At 49.1% G+C, this 12,533-nt stretch overlaps 1 protein-coding gene across 1 annotated transcript; it reads right to left on the bottom strand.

Moving 5' to 3' along the window:
- Positions 1-3,445: 3,445 nt before the first annotated feature.
- Positions 3,446-12,455, bottom strand: STOML1 (stomatin like 1). Its single transcript, XM_077828829.1, has 6 exons — positions 12,369-12,455; positions 10,787-10,936; positions 7,294-7,497; positions 6,475-6,697; positions 5,408-5,626; positions 3,446-3,648 (listed from the first exon to the last, which is right to left on the bottom strand). The coding sequence occupies exons 1-6, from the start codon at positions 12,429-12,431 to the stop codon at positions 3,446-3,448; spliced, it is 1,062 nt and encodes a 353-aa protein (XP_077684955.1). The 5' UTR covers positions 12,432-12,455.
- Between the last annotated feature and the right edge of the window lie 78 nt (positions 12,456-12,533).

The following is a 12,533-nucleotide window of genomic DNA, read 5'->3' as shown; positions in this document are numbered from 1 at the left end:
GGTGGGAGGTTCTGTACTAACGTGCATCCACAAAAACAAAAGTGGGGTTGAAACCCAGCTGTGCATCAAGCCTTTCACCTGATGTTTTTCCTCTTCTTGAGCTGAGTCATAGATTGTAAGCCCAGAAGAGACCATTAGACCTCCTGCATAGCACAGGCCAGAGAATTCACCTAGGTACGCCTGTGCTGATCCCAACAATTTGTGCTTGGCTAAGCCACATCTTTCAGGAAGGCTTCCAGGCTTGTTCTGATGGTACTGAGACCTGCAGAATTCACCACTTCCCTTCGGAAGTTTGCTTAGGCCTGACCCATTGGTACCCAACCCCCACCATCAGACCTTTGTGCCAAGCGGATTTTCATAGAATCATAGAATCTCAGGATTGGAAGTGACCTCAGGAGGTCATCTAGTCCAACCCCCTGCTCAAAGCAGGACCAATTCCCAATTTTTGCCCCAGATCCCTAAATGACCCCCTCAAGGGTTGAATTCACAACCCTGGGTTTAGCATTGCTGGGTTCTCAGTGTGGCCTCTCGCGCTATCATTCTGCACTCCCCCAGGGCACTCGTGTTTGGAGGGTGTGACACTCTACAGCCCAGGGGAGCGCCCTGTAACCCACATATTAATCATTTTGTATATAATTGTGATATTGCATATAAAGCATGCCACGTAAGGTAGCATGGGAAAAGTTAAGATCTGCTGAAATCCACTGTTCCATCTAAATATATAATTGGTGCATATGAAGTTATGAGAATTGTGTTGTATGGTTGTCACTAAAATATGCTGTGGGTTTGGGAAGCACCCAGATACTAGCTCTCCAGAGACAATAACTAGGGGGATAACCAATGCCCAGGTGAGTGTTGAACAACCATCAACCACCATTGTCCAGCAAAGGAGCCACAATGCAATGACTCACCTCTATAAGGCCATACCAGTGGAATTGCTTAACCTTCATAGAATCATAGAATCATAGAATATCAGGGTTGGAAGGGACCCCTGAAGGTCATCTAGTCCAACCCCCTGCTCGAAGCAGGACCAATTCCCAGTTAAATCATCCCAGCCAGGGCTTTGTCAAGCCTGACCTTAAAAACTTCCAAGGAAGGAGATTCCACCACCTCCCTAGGCAACGCATTCCAGTGTTTCACCACCCTCTTAGTGAAAAAGTTTTTCCTAGTATCCAATCTAAACCTCCCCCACTGCAACTTGAAGCCATTACTCCTCGTTCTGTCATCTGCTACCATTGAGAACAGTCTAGAGCCATCCTCTTTGGAACCCCCTTTCAGGTAGTTGAAAGCAGCTATCAAATCCTCCCTCATTCTTCTCTTCTGCAGGCTAAACAATCCCAGCTCCCTCAGCCTCTCCTCATAAGTCATGTGTTCTAGACCCCTAATCATTTTTGTTGCCCTTCGCTGGACTCTCTCCAATTTATCCACATCCTTCTTGTAGTGTGGGGCCCAAAACTGGACACAGTACTCCAGATGAGGCCTCACCAATGTCGAATAGAGGGGGACGATCACGTCCCTCGATCTGCTCGCTATGCCCCTACGTATACATCCCAAAATGCCATTGGCCTTCTTGGCAACAAGGGCACACTGCTGACTCATATCCAGCTTCTCGTCCACTGTCACCCCTAGGTCCTTTTCCGCAGAACTGCTGCCTAGCCATTCGGTCCCTAGTCTGTAGCAGTGCATTGGATTCTTCCGTCCTAAGTGCAGGACCCTGCACTTATCCTTATTGAACCTCATCAGATTTCTTTTGGCCCAATCCTCCAATTTGTCTAGGTCCTTCTGTATCCTATCCCTCCCCTCCAGCGTATCTACCACTCCTCCCAGTTTAGTATCGTCCGCAAATTTGCTGAGAGTGCAATCCACACCATCCTCCAGATCATTTATGAAGATATTGAACAAAACCGGCCCCAGGACCGACCCCTGGGGCACTCCACTTGACACCGGCTGCCAACTAGACATGGAGCCATTGATCACTACCCGTTGAGCCCGACAATCTAGCCAGCTTTCTACCCACCCTATAGTGCATTCATCCAGCCCATACTTCCTTAACTTGCTGACAAGAATACTGTGGGAGACCGTGTCAAAAGCTTTGCTAAAGTCAAGAAACAATACATCCACTGCTTTCCCTTCATCCACAGAACCAGTAATCTCATGATAAAAGGCGATTAGATTAGTCAGGCATGACCTTCCCTTGGTGAATCCATGCTGGCTGTTCCTGATCACTTTCCTTTCATGCAAGTACTTCAAGATTGATTCTTTGAGGACCTGCTCCATGATTTTTCCAGGGACTGAGGTGAGGCTGACTGGCCTGTAGTTCCCAGGATCCTCCTTCTTCCCTTTTTTAAAGATTGGCACTACATTAGCCTTTTTCCAGTCATCCGGGACTTCCCCGGTTCGCCACGAGTTTTCAAAGATAATGGCCAATGGCTCTGCAATCACAGCCGCCAATTCCTTCAGCACTCTCGGATGCAACTCGTCCGGCCCCATGGACTTGTGCACGTCCAGCAAGTGGTGACTCAGCAATGCCCACCAGACATGCCTGGACTTGTGTTCTCCAAGCATATGGACTAAGGGCATAAAACAGAACACAGCCACATGCTTGGCCTTTTCTTTTCTCCCCACCTATGCCGCAAGCAGCAAGGATGTTCAGAAGACTGAAGACGCCAACAGAGGAGACTAGCCCAGGTTTCAAGGGTGAAACCTGTGTACTATGAACTGCAGTATCCAGTGGGGTGAGAAAAACTGCTTAATCTAGATGTTTCCCAGTCTAATAGGATTGAGAGTTTAGGCTGTGTGCTTATATTTTCTTTTCTTTTGGTAACTAACTCTGACTTTTTGCTTATCCCTTAAAATATATCTTTTGTAGTCAATAAACTTCTTTTACTGTTTATCTTTACCAGTGAATTTGCTTGAAGTGTTTGGTAAATCTGCTCAGGTTTGCAAAGGCGGGTGTATATCCACTTTCCATTGATGAAGTGGCAAACCAATTAATAAACTTGCACAGCTCGTCTTCAGCAGTGCAAGATGGTATATTCCTGAGGTACAGTGCTGGGAGCTGGGGGGATTTGGCTGGTGCCTTTCTCTGCAATTCATGAGTGGCTCTGGGAGCATTCATGCAATTTAGCTGGGTGTGGGGCTCCACATGTGGTTGTGCTGAGTGATCACAGCGCCTGGAGGGGTTTGCTGCTTGTCATTAGCAAAGCATTGTGAGAGACAGACCAGGCTGGAGAGTTAAGGGGGCACAGCGGTCCCACAGTCCCACGCTGCACCCCAGAGATCCCGTCACAGAGGGGATTTGTCTTCTTTCTCCTCTGTGCAATGATCAATATCCCCAGTGCATGAAACAGAGAATAGAAAAGCTTGAGTCCTCACTCCCTTCACAATTAGATGGTTCTCCTGCCAGATTCTTCAATTCTCCTGCCTTCTCACACACATTCTCTCTTTATCTACGTTGTTTCATTGCCTTGAAGAGCTCCTCTAGTTTCAGGGCAACGCTCAGGTCACCCTTGACACGCAACCTCCCGCTCATGTAGGCACTCAGAGGGTGAAGTTCACCTGAGAAGAAAGCCTGCAGGTCATTTTCCATCATCTCCAGAATCACATCAGGGTTGCACTCAGGGTCCCCATGGCCAATTCGCTCACTGCCTGTAGGGAATGGATATATGGGAGGGAGAGAGAAAGGGGGGATCAGTACCAGGGTTTCACATCTAACACCTTGGGGAAGTCAGAGGCCCTTTGTGGTTGTTTTGTTTAATGAAGTGAATTTAGCACTGGTGAAAGGAGACAATCCCCTCCCTCCAGCAGCAGGGCAAGCTTCTCCCTACAGTGCTCCAGCAGCATCCCAGATGGGACGGGATCTCCCCCTCCACGCCCTCTCTGCTGAGGGCACCAATAAAGGTGCCAGTTAATGTCTAGGATGATGGTGGGTTACTGAGCAACGTGGCTGCCCATCAGCTAGGAAGTGGAGATCACCCAGACAAAGTGCTTTAGGCCAAGCTGCCATTGGAGGGGAGCGTCTTCCTGCCACCTTGGGCTAGAGGTGGACAACAACCAGCAATCCCACACCACAGTAATTGCTCATTATGCAGATGGGCAGTAGACATATTTCTGTTTGTAAAATTTTCCATCTAAATGGTTTTTTTGAAGGAATATTGGGTTTTTGCTCTCCACAGAGAACTGACTTTTTGTTGAACCACCAAATGCAGAAAAACTGGAACATTTTCAGCTGCAAAACCAAAATACTTCTATTTGGAAATGCTGCCGCAGTGCCTGATAGGAGTTGTAGTTCGGGCGCTTCATGCGCCTATTCTTCCTGTGCCAGCCAGGCTGGACTTCATCTCCCATGATGCACCATGGCCATGCAAGGCATGGTCATGGAACAGTGTGGTATCATGGGAAATGTAAAGCTATGTGCCATCCCTGTGCACCCTTTTGTGGCTGGATGTGACACTGCAGGTTAGCCCTACCTTATATTCCCCATTTGGTGTCAAAATGTTCCCCATAAAGGATCTGAACAAGTGCAAGCTAAAAAACAAGCTAATCAGAGTAAATTTGCTTCCTTTAATAAGCTCTCACCTCAGACCCTGGCTCACAACTCCTCAGCTAAAAGTCCTCGCAGCAAGGTGTCAGGACCAGGCACCTCCTACTGGGCCTGAGTACTCTCCAGGCTGATTGATGGGTTCTGCTAGGGGTGCCTGAAGAGAGTTAGTGGGCCTGTTTTTAAGCTCAGCAGCAGGTCGCTGACTGCTCAATGCTGGGCCCGCAGCTGTGATGGTTTGTGCTCCAGCCCATGTCCCCTTCCTGGCTCCTGACTCGGGCTCTGACCTTTTGCCCCCTCAGCCCAGTTGTAACCACTGAGCTGGACTGCCAGTGCCCAGGCCCCTGACACAGTCTCTGAGCCTGGTCAGGTTAATCTTCTGGAGCCTAGGGGAGAGAGAGATATCACCACCCCTTGCAACCTGGATTCCTTCTAGTCCCATGTCCTGCTCAGCGTCCTGTTTCTGTTTAGACAGCAGAGCAGGGAGTCTCCTTGATTATATCCAGGCTGTTCTGGTTGTGAGTTCTGGCTGACCCATGCGATGCTACACACCTTAGTAGAGAACGAATCCTACCAGGAGCCTGTGTAAGAGAGGGGACTGGGGTTGGTGATATCACCTCCCTGTCAAACTACAACTCCCAAGTAGCACCATTTCAGAACCAAAATATTTCAATTATTCACTGAAAAGTTGAATTTTTCCATGGAATTCCCCCCCACTCCACATTTTCCAACCAACTCTGCTAATGAGTTCAGCTCTGTGTGTGGGGTATAAAGACCATGCACATGCCTGCACCCACACACAACACAGCTCAAAGTCCTCACCCACCAAAGTGCCTCCCAAACACAGGGAGAATAAATGGCAGTGACCTGCAGTGAGATCTATGAAGTAGGTTCTCCGCGCACCACTCGGAAGTATGATGTTGAGCTGGTAGGAAGCTCTGACTGAGCCAACCAAGAACTCAGACAAGAACAGCTCCAGAGCTGACAGCAACTCCTCAGGGCTAGGTTTCCTCCTGCTGCTGCTGCTACTGGTGGTGGTGATGGTAGGAGCTGGTTGTTCTCCCTCATTCACTGTCACCACGCTGTCTGCTGGGGACAAAGGTGTCAAGATGGGTTTGGGGGCGCCAGGCTGACTGAAATGAAGTTAGCTGTCAGCGCAGGAGTAGCAGGGAACCACAAGCCACTGTCCAGTAAAGCTCTGATGAGCGGTCAGAAAGGAGTCCCCTAGTCCTTCCTGTCCATCCAACCTCTATCAGCCACATGTATAGCACACGAACCCGCATCATATCTGGGTATTATATTGACCCACTACAACATAAAAACAGAGAAAAGAGGTATTGTGAGTCCTGTTCTGAGAGTTAGGATGATCCAGTGGTTAGGGTACTAGTCTGGGACTAAGAAGACCCAGTTTCAATCCCCTGCTTTGCCACTAGTTCCTGTGTGAGTTTGGGCAAGTCCCTTAACCTGTCTGTGCCTCTATATACTGGAGATAATAGCACTGCCCTACCTCTCAGGGGGGCTGTGCGGCTAAATACAATAGATTGTGAGGTGCCCATATACTAGGGCAAGGGTCTGAGAAGTACCTAAATATACAGTCCTTATTTAATCTCTTCTTCCTGTCCTGGTGACCATGAAAGAGAGATTTGGCAACACTCACCGCACACCAGCATCCAAGATACCAATTATCTCCCTCCTCTCACAATGGGAGGTTGCCACGACTCTCAGCTGCTGCTCTATGGTCACTTCTGGCAAAACTTTGCCACCAGAGACATTGTCTGTCCCACTCGGGATCTGAGAGACAGATTCATCCATTGATGCCTGTAGACATCCTGGCTGTTTAAAAGCCAAGCAAAGACTTCTTGTTTTGTCCCCCTGAGGATAAAAGCAGAGCACATAGCAGGCGTGGGTGAGGAAGGTGTAGCCAGGCTGGTTACCTGTCTCAGGACTAGCTGCTGCTGCCACTGCCACGCTGTTGCTAAAGAAGTGAGTAGCCAGCTGCTGAATGGTGTTATGTAGCCCTTCAAACCCAAGGATCGGGGGTGTCATGGTCAGAGGTCCAGACAGACTCTCTTGGGAGGGTTGCAGCACTGCCTCTAAAATCAGCTCAACCCGATCCACTTCCAGGCCCCAGGACTTGGTCATGTCGTTGATTTCAAGCTAAAAGACAATTGGCAAAGTAAAAACCAAAAACATCCCAGTCAGATCTGGGTAAGTGCAAAGCAACAGACTATAATGGAGCATGGAAAGGACCCCTTCCACTCTGAGCTCTGGCTGAGCAGGCTGCATGGAAATAGAGAGGCCCCCAGAGCATGCTCCATTCCCTCCTTGTAGTCCTGAGGTTGTCCTCTGTGTATCCGCCTTATCCCCCTTACACCTGGAAGCCCCTCGCTTGGTTCCCCCTGAGGCATTCTGCCTGCCTCTCCCCTGTGCAGGTGTAAGGACCCCAGACTGCCGCATAGGGGCTGCATCTCCACCCTATCCTCCTGCACACTCCAACACACCTCTGGCTCTGAGACACAGTGAAACCTTGAGAGTCCACATAGTCTCTTGGGGGCAGATTCAGGGTGAAGCAGCTATAGTTTCCCTCCTTGGTTGTTATTTCCATGTGTTACATAGCTAGAGAATTAGGGATCCAGGTCCTTGTTTCACATGAAAGGTTTCCTGCAGCTGGTGAGGCACAGACTGCAATGGGGTGCTGCACTGCCCATGTCACAGCGCAGGAGCAAGGCCCAAGGTCATAAGCAAACTCTCACCAGGAGCTGGTCCCCAATCCGCAGCTTCTCCGTCTGGATCTCCCTCAGGTTCTTCTTCAGCAGGGTCTTGTTCATGGCATTTTGGGCCATCATTCGGGTGGCTGCATTCAGATCCTTCACCATCATGACAGACAGCACAGGATCCCACACCTGGAACTGGATATCAGCCCCCATGGAAATCATGGCTCCATCCTTGGTGGTCAGCTGTGAACAGAAGCTTTAGCAAGAAGGGCCCAGATCCTCCAAGCTATTGATTCAATGGAAGTTGGGTGCCCACATACCTTGGAAGATCTGGACTGCTATCCCCCAAACTCTGATTCCTGACCAGTGAGACATCCCTGATTCATTTAAACAGGCAAAACAAAACGTAGGAAAATCCCACAAAAACCCCACAAACCTTCCTCCACAAATCTCAAACCAAACCTTATTTATAGAGTTACAAAAACCCAAACAAGTTAACTCCTTCTCCTTCATTTCATGCATCATGGCTAGGGCCCTACAAAATTCACAGCCATGAAAGACGCATCACGGACCATGAAATCTGGTCTCCCGCCGTGAAGTCTGGTCTTTTGTGTGCTTTTATCCTATATTTCACAGATTTCAAGGGGAGACCAGCGTTTCTTAAATTGCGAGTCCTGACACAAAATGGAGTTGCAGGGGGGTTACAAGGTTATTTTAAGGGTGTCCCAGTATTACCACCCTTACTTCTGCACTGCCTTCAGAGCTGGGCGGATGGAGAGCTGCAGCTGTTGGGCAGGTGCCCAGCTCTGAAGGCAGTGCCCCGTGAGCAGAAGCACAGAAGTAAGGATGGCAATACCATACCATGCCCTCCTTACTTCTGCGCTGCTGCCTGCAGAGCTGGGCGGCTGGAGAATGGCCGCTGTTGACTGAGGGACCAGCTCTGCAGGCAGCAGCACAGAAGTAAGGGTGGCAATACCATACCAGGCCATCCTTACTTCTGCGCTGCTGCTGGCGACAGCTCTGCCTTCAGAGCTGGGCTTCCAGCCAACAGCCACCACTCTCCAGCTGCCCAGCTCTGAAGGCAGCACCATCGCCAGCAGTAGCATAGAAGTAAGGGTAGCAGTACTGCAAGCCCCCCTACAATAATCTTCTGACCTCTCCCCCGCCCCCCCACACCCAGCACCCAGAACTCCTTTTTGGGTCAGGACCCCAACAATTACAACACCGAGAAATTTCAGATTTAAATAGCTGAAATCATGAAATTTATGATTTTTAAAATCCTATGACTGTGAAATTGACCAGAATGGACCGTGAATTTGGTAGGGCCCTACTGATGGCACTTCTTGGTCCTTCTGGAACCAGATGCCAGCGCAACCAAGAGACTGTGCTAAGGGCTCCTTTTGTGTAGTTTCCACCCCAAGCAGACACTGGAAGTGCTCAAGATTTCACCAGGCAACCTGCCAGTGTGAGCCTTCTGGATGAATTTTGCTTCTTTGGGTGAGTATCTGAATCAACTTTAAGGTGCTTGTCCAGACTCTACGCCGTCACAGGATCACCCAGCACCAATGAGGGGGGCAAGTTCTACCCCCTCCCTCACCCTGTGTCTGTCTTGTCTATCTACATTGTAAGATCGCAGATGCAGGGGCCATCTCGTACTCTGTGATTGTCCTGTTCTTGTACAATGGGGCCCCATTCTTGGCTGGCCTTTAGGCACTGTCATAAAGAACATGATTATTATTATTGATGTAAGCAGGGTCTAAATGAATTCTTCCCTGACAGCTAGCTGGGAGCGGGAGAGACTTTAGGTGTGCTCATGTAAATACAATTTGCTCCTACTTTGCTTAGATATCCAGCAGATAGAGTGGTGTGTTGCTCAAAGTAATCAACTTGAGCTGGTGTTGGGTTACAAATCATTTTAGTACTGAATGCAGGGGTAGTGAAATGCTGTTACCAATGTTGTCATTATTGTATGAATAAAGGGGAGCAGAACTGTGCTTAACCTGTCCCAAATGAGGGGGTCACCCTCAGCAGAACAGACCTTGTTAAGCCAGGGCTCAAATGCCAGAGCCCTGTGACAGTAAGAGGAGTGGGGACAGGTGTTGTAGCCAGGAGGTGTGAACCGTCCCCGAGAGTCCTCTCCAGAGTGGTTTAACCTGTTCTTCTGTACTGTTAAAAGAAAGAGCTAAACAGGCTTCATTAGGAGCCTCTTTGTTATTTTAAAGGCTCAATCAGAGCTGAAATCAGTTATGGGGGGACTGTGTTCAGCACAGAGCTGAAAATTACTAAGAGACTGATGTGCAGAGTTCACAGCAGAGAAGCAGGTGGTAACAGAAGGTGACTGATAGTTGGCTGGTGAACAAGTAGCTGGTGAGGCAGTGAGCAGAACAAGCAACTAGTGGGACAGCCAGTGGAGAGGAACCATGGCTGGTGGGGTGGCCAGCCAAAGCAAGTGCTCAGATGGTGGAGCAAACATGGTGCTTTCTTCCCCAGGTGGGAACTGAACTCACACAGATGCACCTCTGAACTCTGGGTCTTCTCTGAACAAGGACAGCCACTGTGAGTGGGGCATGGTGAGGGAGCAGAGAGGGGCACAGAAAACGAACTTTTGGTTGTAGAACTCAAGAACATGAGGCGGAAGGCAATGCCCCACGCACACTGGGGTGGGTGTCCTGCTCACAGTTTTATGATTATGAATCCCGCTTGTGCCATTTTCCCTAATTAATGTCGGGTGACTTCCCTCCTTTCATTGACACTCAAACTCTGTGCTTGTGAGTGGGGAAGTATTGCCTCTCAGGTGCACCCAGGGTGGTGTGTAATTTTCCCAGGTTATGGGATGGGAGCTCAAGCCGGTTCTGTGTTGCATCGATGGAAAGGAAACCCTAGATATTGAACCCGGCCCTGGTTGCTGCTGGTTCCACGTGGCAGAATGGTTACATTAACAACATCATCTCAATTTCAGATCTCACAGATTTGCAGCTAATATTTTTTGTCAATGAGATATCTGTCTACATTTGTCTTTTATCCATGGCTCAAACCCCCACCCCCGCCCGCCCAAGGTTGGGCTGGTCTAAACCACAGCCAAATTCTACAAGAGTAGTGATTGTGGGTGCCTACCTGGAGATACCTGAAAAGGACCTGATTTTCACAGGTGGATGCTCAGCACTTTTGGAAAAGCAGGTGTCACTTACCTTGGACACCCACAAATTCAGGCACCCAGAACCACTGGTTGCTTTTGAAAATCTTGGCTCAGCATACCCCATGGGAGGCTGTGCGGAAGGAAAACCCTAGCCTGCGATCTCATGATATTTGGCCTCAGTTCATCTAAAAGGTTTGTGAATCTGTACTACAGTTTTGCAACTGGAATGAAAGCCCAAAGCATGCAAGATTCAGCATGTGGCTTTCATTAGGAAGGTTTGCAAAGGTCTCTACCCTGATCTCTTCAAGAGGGTTGCAATGGATGACCAGACTCATCAGAGAAGCTGCCACATCGCATAGCAAATCGCATAGAATCGTAGAAATGGATGTAGCTCACCTTACCCGGTGGCACATTAAAGGCTCTTGTCCTCAAGTCTACTCGTTGCCAGTAATCTATGAACGGCAACAGCAGGACCATGCCTGGCGCCTGGGGGGCTCGGATCCGGCCCAAGCAGAATACAATCATTTGCTCGTAAGCAGGGACTATCTGGAAAGGAAACATTTAAACCAAATAGACAGGAGGAAAAATACACACTGGGCACTTTAAAAAAAAGTTATTTTTTCTGTCTCTACAATGCCTGGGCTTAATACACAGTGCTCCCTCTTGTGGTTGGCTTGGCAAACATAAGAGCCCCACACAGCTAATGGAGCTCATCCTTTTGCACCAACAGTAAGGGTTTGTGCTTCTGGTGTGGAGCTCGTGGGATCAGTCCCCAAGGACAACCATGGGCTCTGCTGCATCTGGCCATGATTCATTATATTCATATCAACTGGGATAAAATGAAAAACTACTGAGATCTCTGTAAGTCATTTGACTCCACCTGCGAGGTATACCCTTCTCTGGCAGGTGACCCCAGATGTTTGGTTGTAAACTCAATACTCAGTAAGCTGAGCAGAATCCCATGGCCAGATGATGCATGCTACAGGCAAGCTGCGCTCCTCCAACTCCCACTGGAGTCAACAGGAGTCAAGGGTAGATGGCACCTCTCATGGGGCTGTAGCACATGACTTATGAGGAGAGGCTGAGGGAACTGGGATTGTTTAGTCTGCGGAAGAGAAGAATGAGGGGGGATTTGATAGCTGCTTTCAACTATCTGAAAGGGGGTTCCAAAGAGGATGGATCTAGACTGTTCTCAGTGGTAGCAGATGACAGAACAAGGAGTAATGGTCTCAAGTTGCAGTGGGGGAGGTTTAGGTTGGACATTAGGAAAAACTTTTTCACGAGGAGGGTGGTGAAACACTGGAATGGGTTACCTAGGGAGGTGGTGGAGTCTCCTTCCTTAGAAGTTTTCAAGGTCAGGCTTGACAAAGCCCTGGCTGGGATGATTTAGTTGGGGATTGGTCCTGCTTTGAGCAAGGGGTTGGACTAGATGACCTCCTGAGGTCCCATCCAACCCTGATATTCTATGATTCTATGATCAGGGGATCCCCAACTTTGAGATGCCACAGGCTGCACTGGCAACTTTCCAGTAACCTTCAGCTGCATTTACCCTGAATATACATTTACACAAATTTTAATAGTAGAAAATAAGACACTCCGCCCTTCCAGTCCCCCAGGAGAGCCTCTTGCACTCACACCTGGACCATTGCACCAGTGGCAGCCTTTGCGCTACAGGAACTACTGATGTTACACTCGCTATGGACTAGCAGGTGGGTTGGCTCTAGTCTGGAGAGCTGGGTCTCACTGGCAGCGCAAAGGGAATGGCCTAAGGTGAAGATAATGCTGCCTGTTCCGTCAGTTGGCTTTTATGCCATAGGTGCCCACTAGAGAGGCTGCAGCAGTACACAATGCATTGACCATGCAGCTACTTAAGGACATTCCAAGCAGCGAAAAGGGCATCGTTGCCTTTCCCCAGACTCTCCCCCTCCCACCACCATCTGTATTTAGGAGTAAGGACCAGGTATTATTTCCCACTTACTTTCAAGACAAACCATGTGGAGATGGGGAAGGTGATGACCATCATCAGGAAGGCCAAAGACATTACAATCCCATGGCAAATCCATGACAGCCAGCCCTGGGAGGAACCTGTAGGAGAGAAAGAGAGGGGCAGGGAATGAATTTGGAGAGAGCAGCAGCTCCCCCG

The sequence above is a fragment of the Eretmochelys imbricata genome, chromosome 10, assembly GCF_965152235.1.
Source record: "Eretmochelys imbricata isolate rEreImb1 chromosome 10, rEreImb1.hap1, whole genome shotgun sequence".
Taxonomy (NCBI): Eukaryota; Metazoa; Chordata; order Testudines; family Cheloniidae; genus Eretmochelys; species Eretmochelys imbricata.
This window is presented reverse-complemented; position numbering and strand designations above follow the sequence as displayed.

Coding starts and splice junctions, on each gene's coding strand:
- STOML1 (XM_077828829.1), bottom strand. CDS start 12,431: ATGTCTTTGGCCTTCCTGATGATGGTCATCACCTTCCCCATCTCCACA. Junction 10,937..12,368: donor CCACATGGTTTGTCTTGAAA/GTAAGTGGGAAA, acceptor TTTCCTTTCCAG/ATAGTCCCTGCTTACGAGCA. Junction 5,627..6,474: donor AGCAGCTAGTCCTGAGACAG/GTAACCAGCCTG, acceptor TGTCCCCAGCAG/ACAGCGTGGTGACAGTGAAT.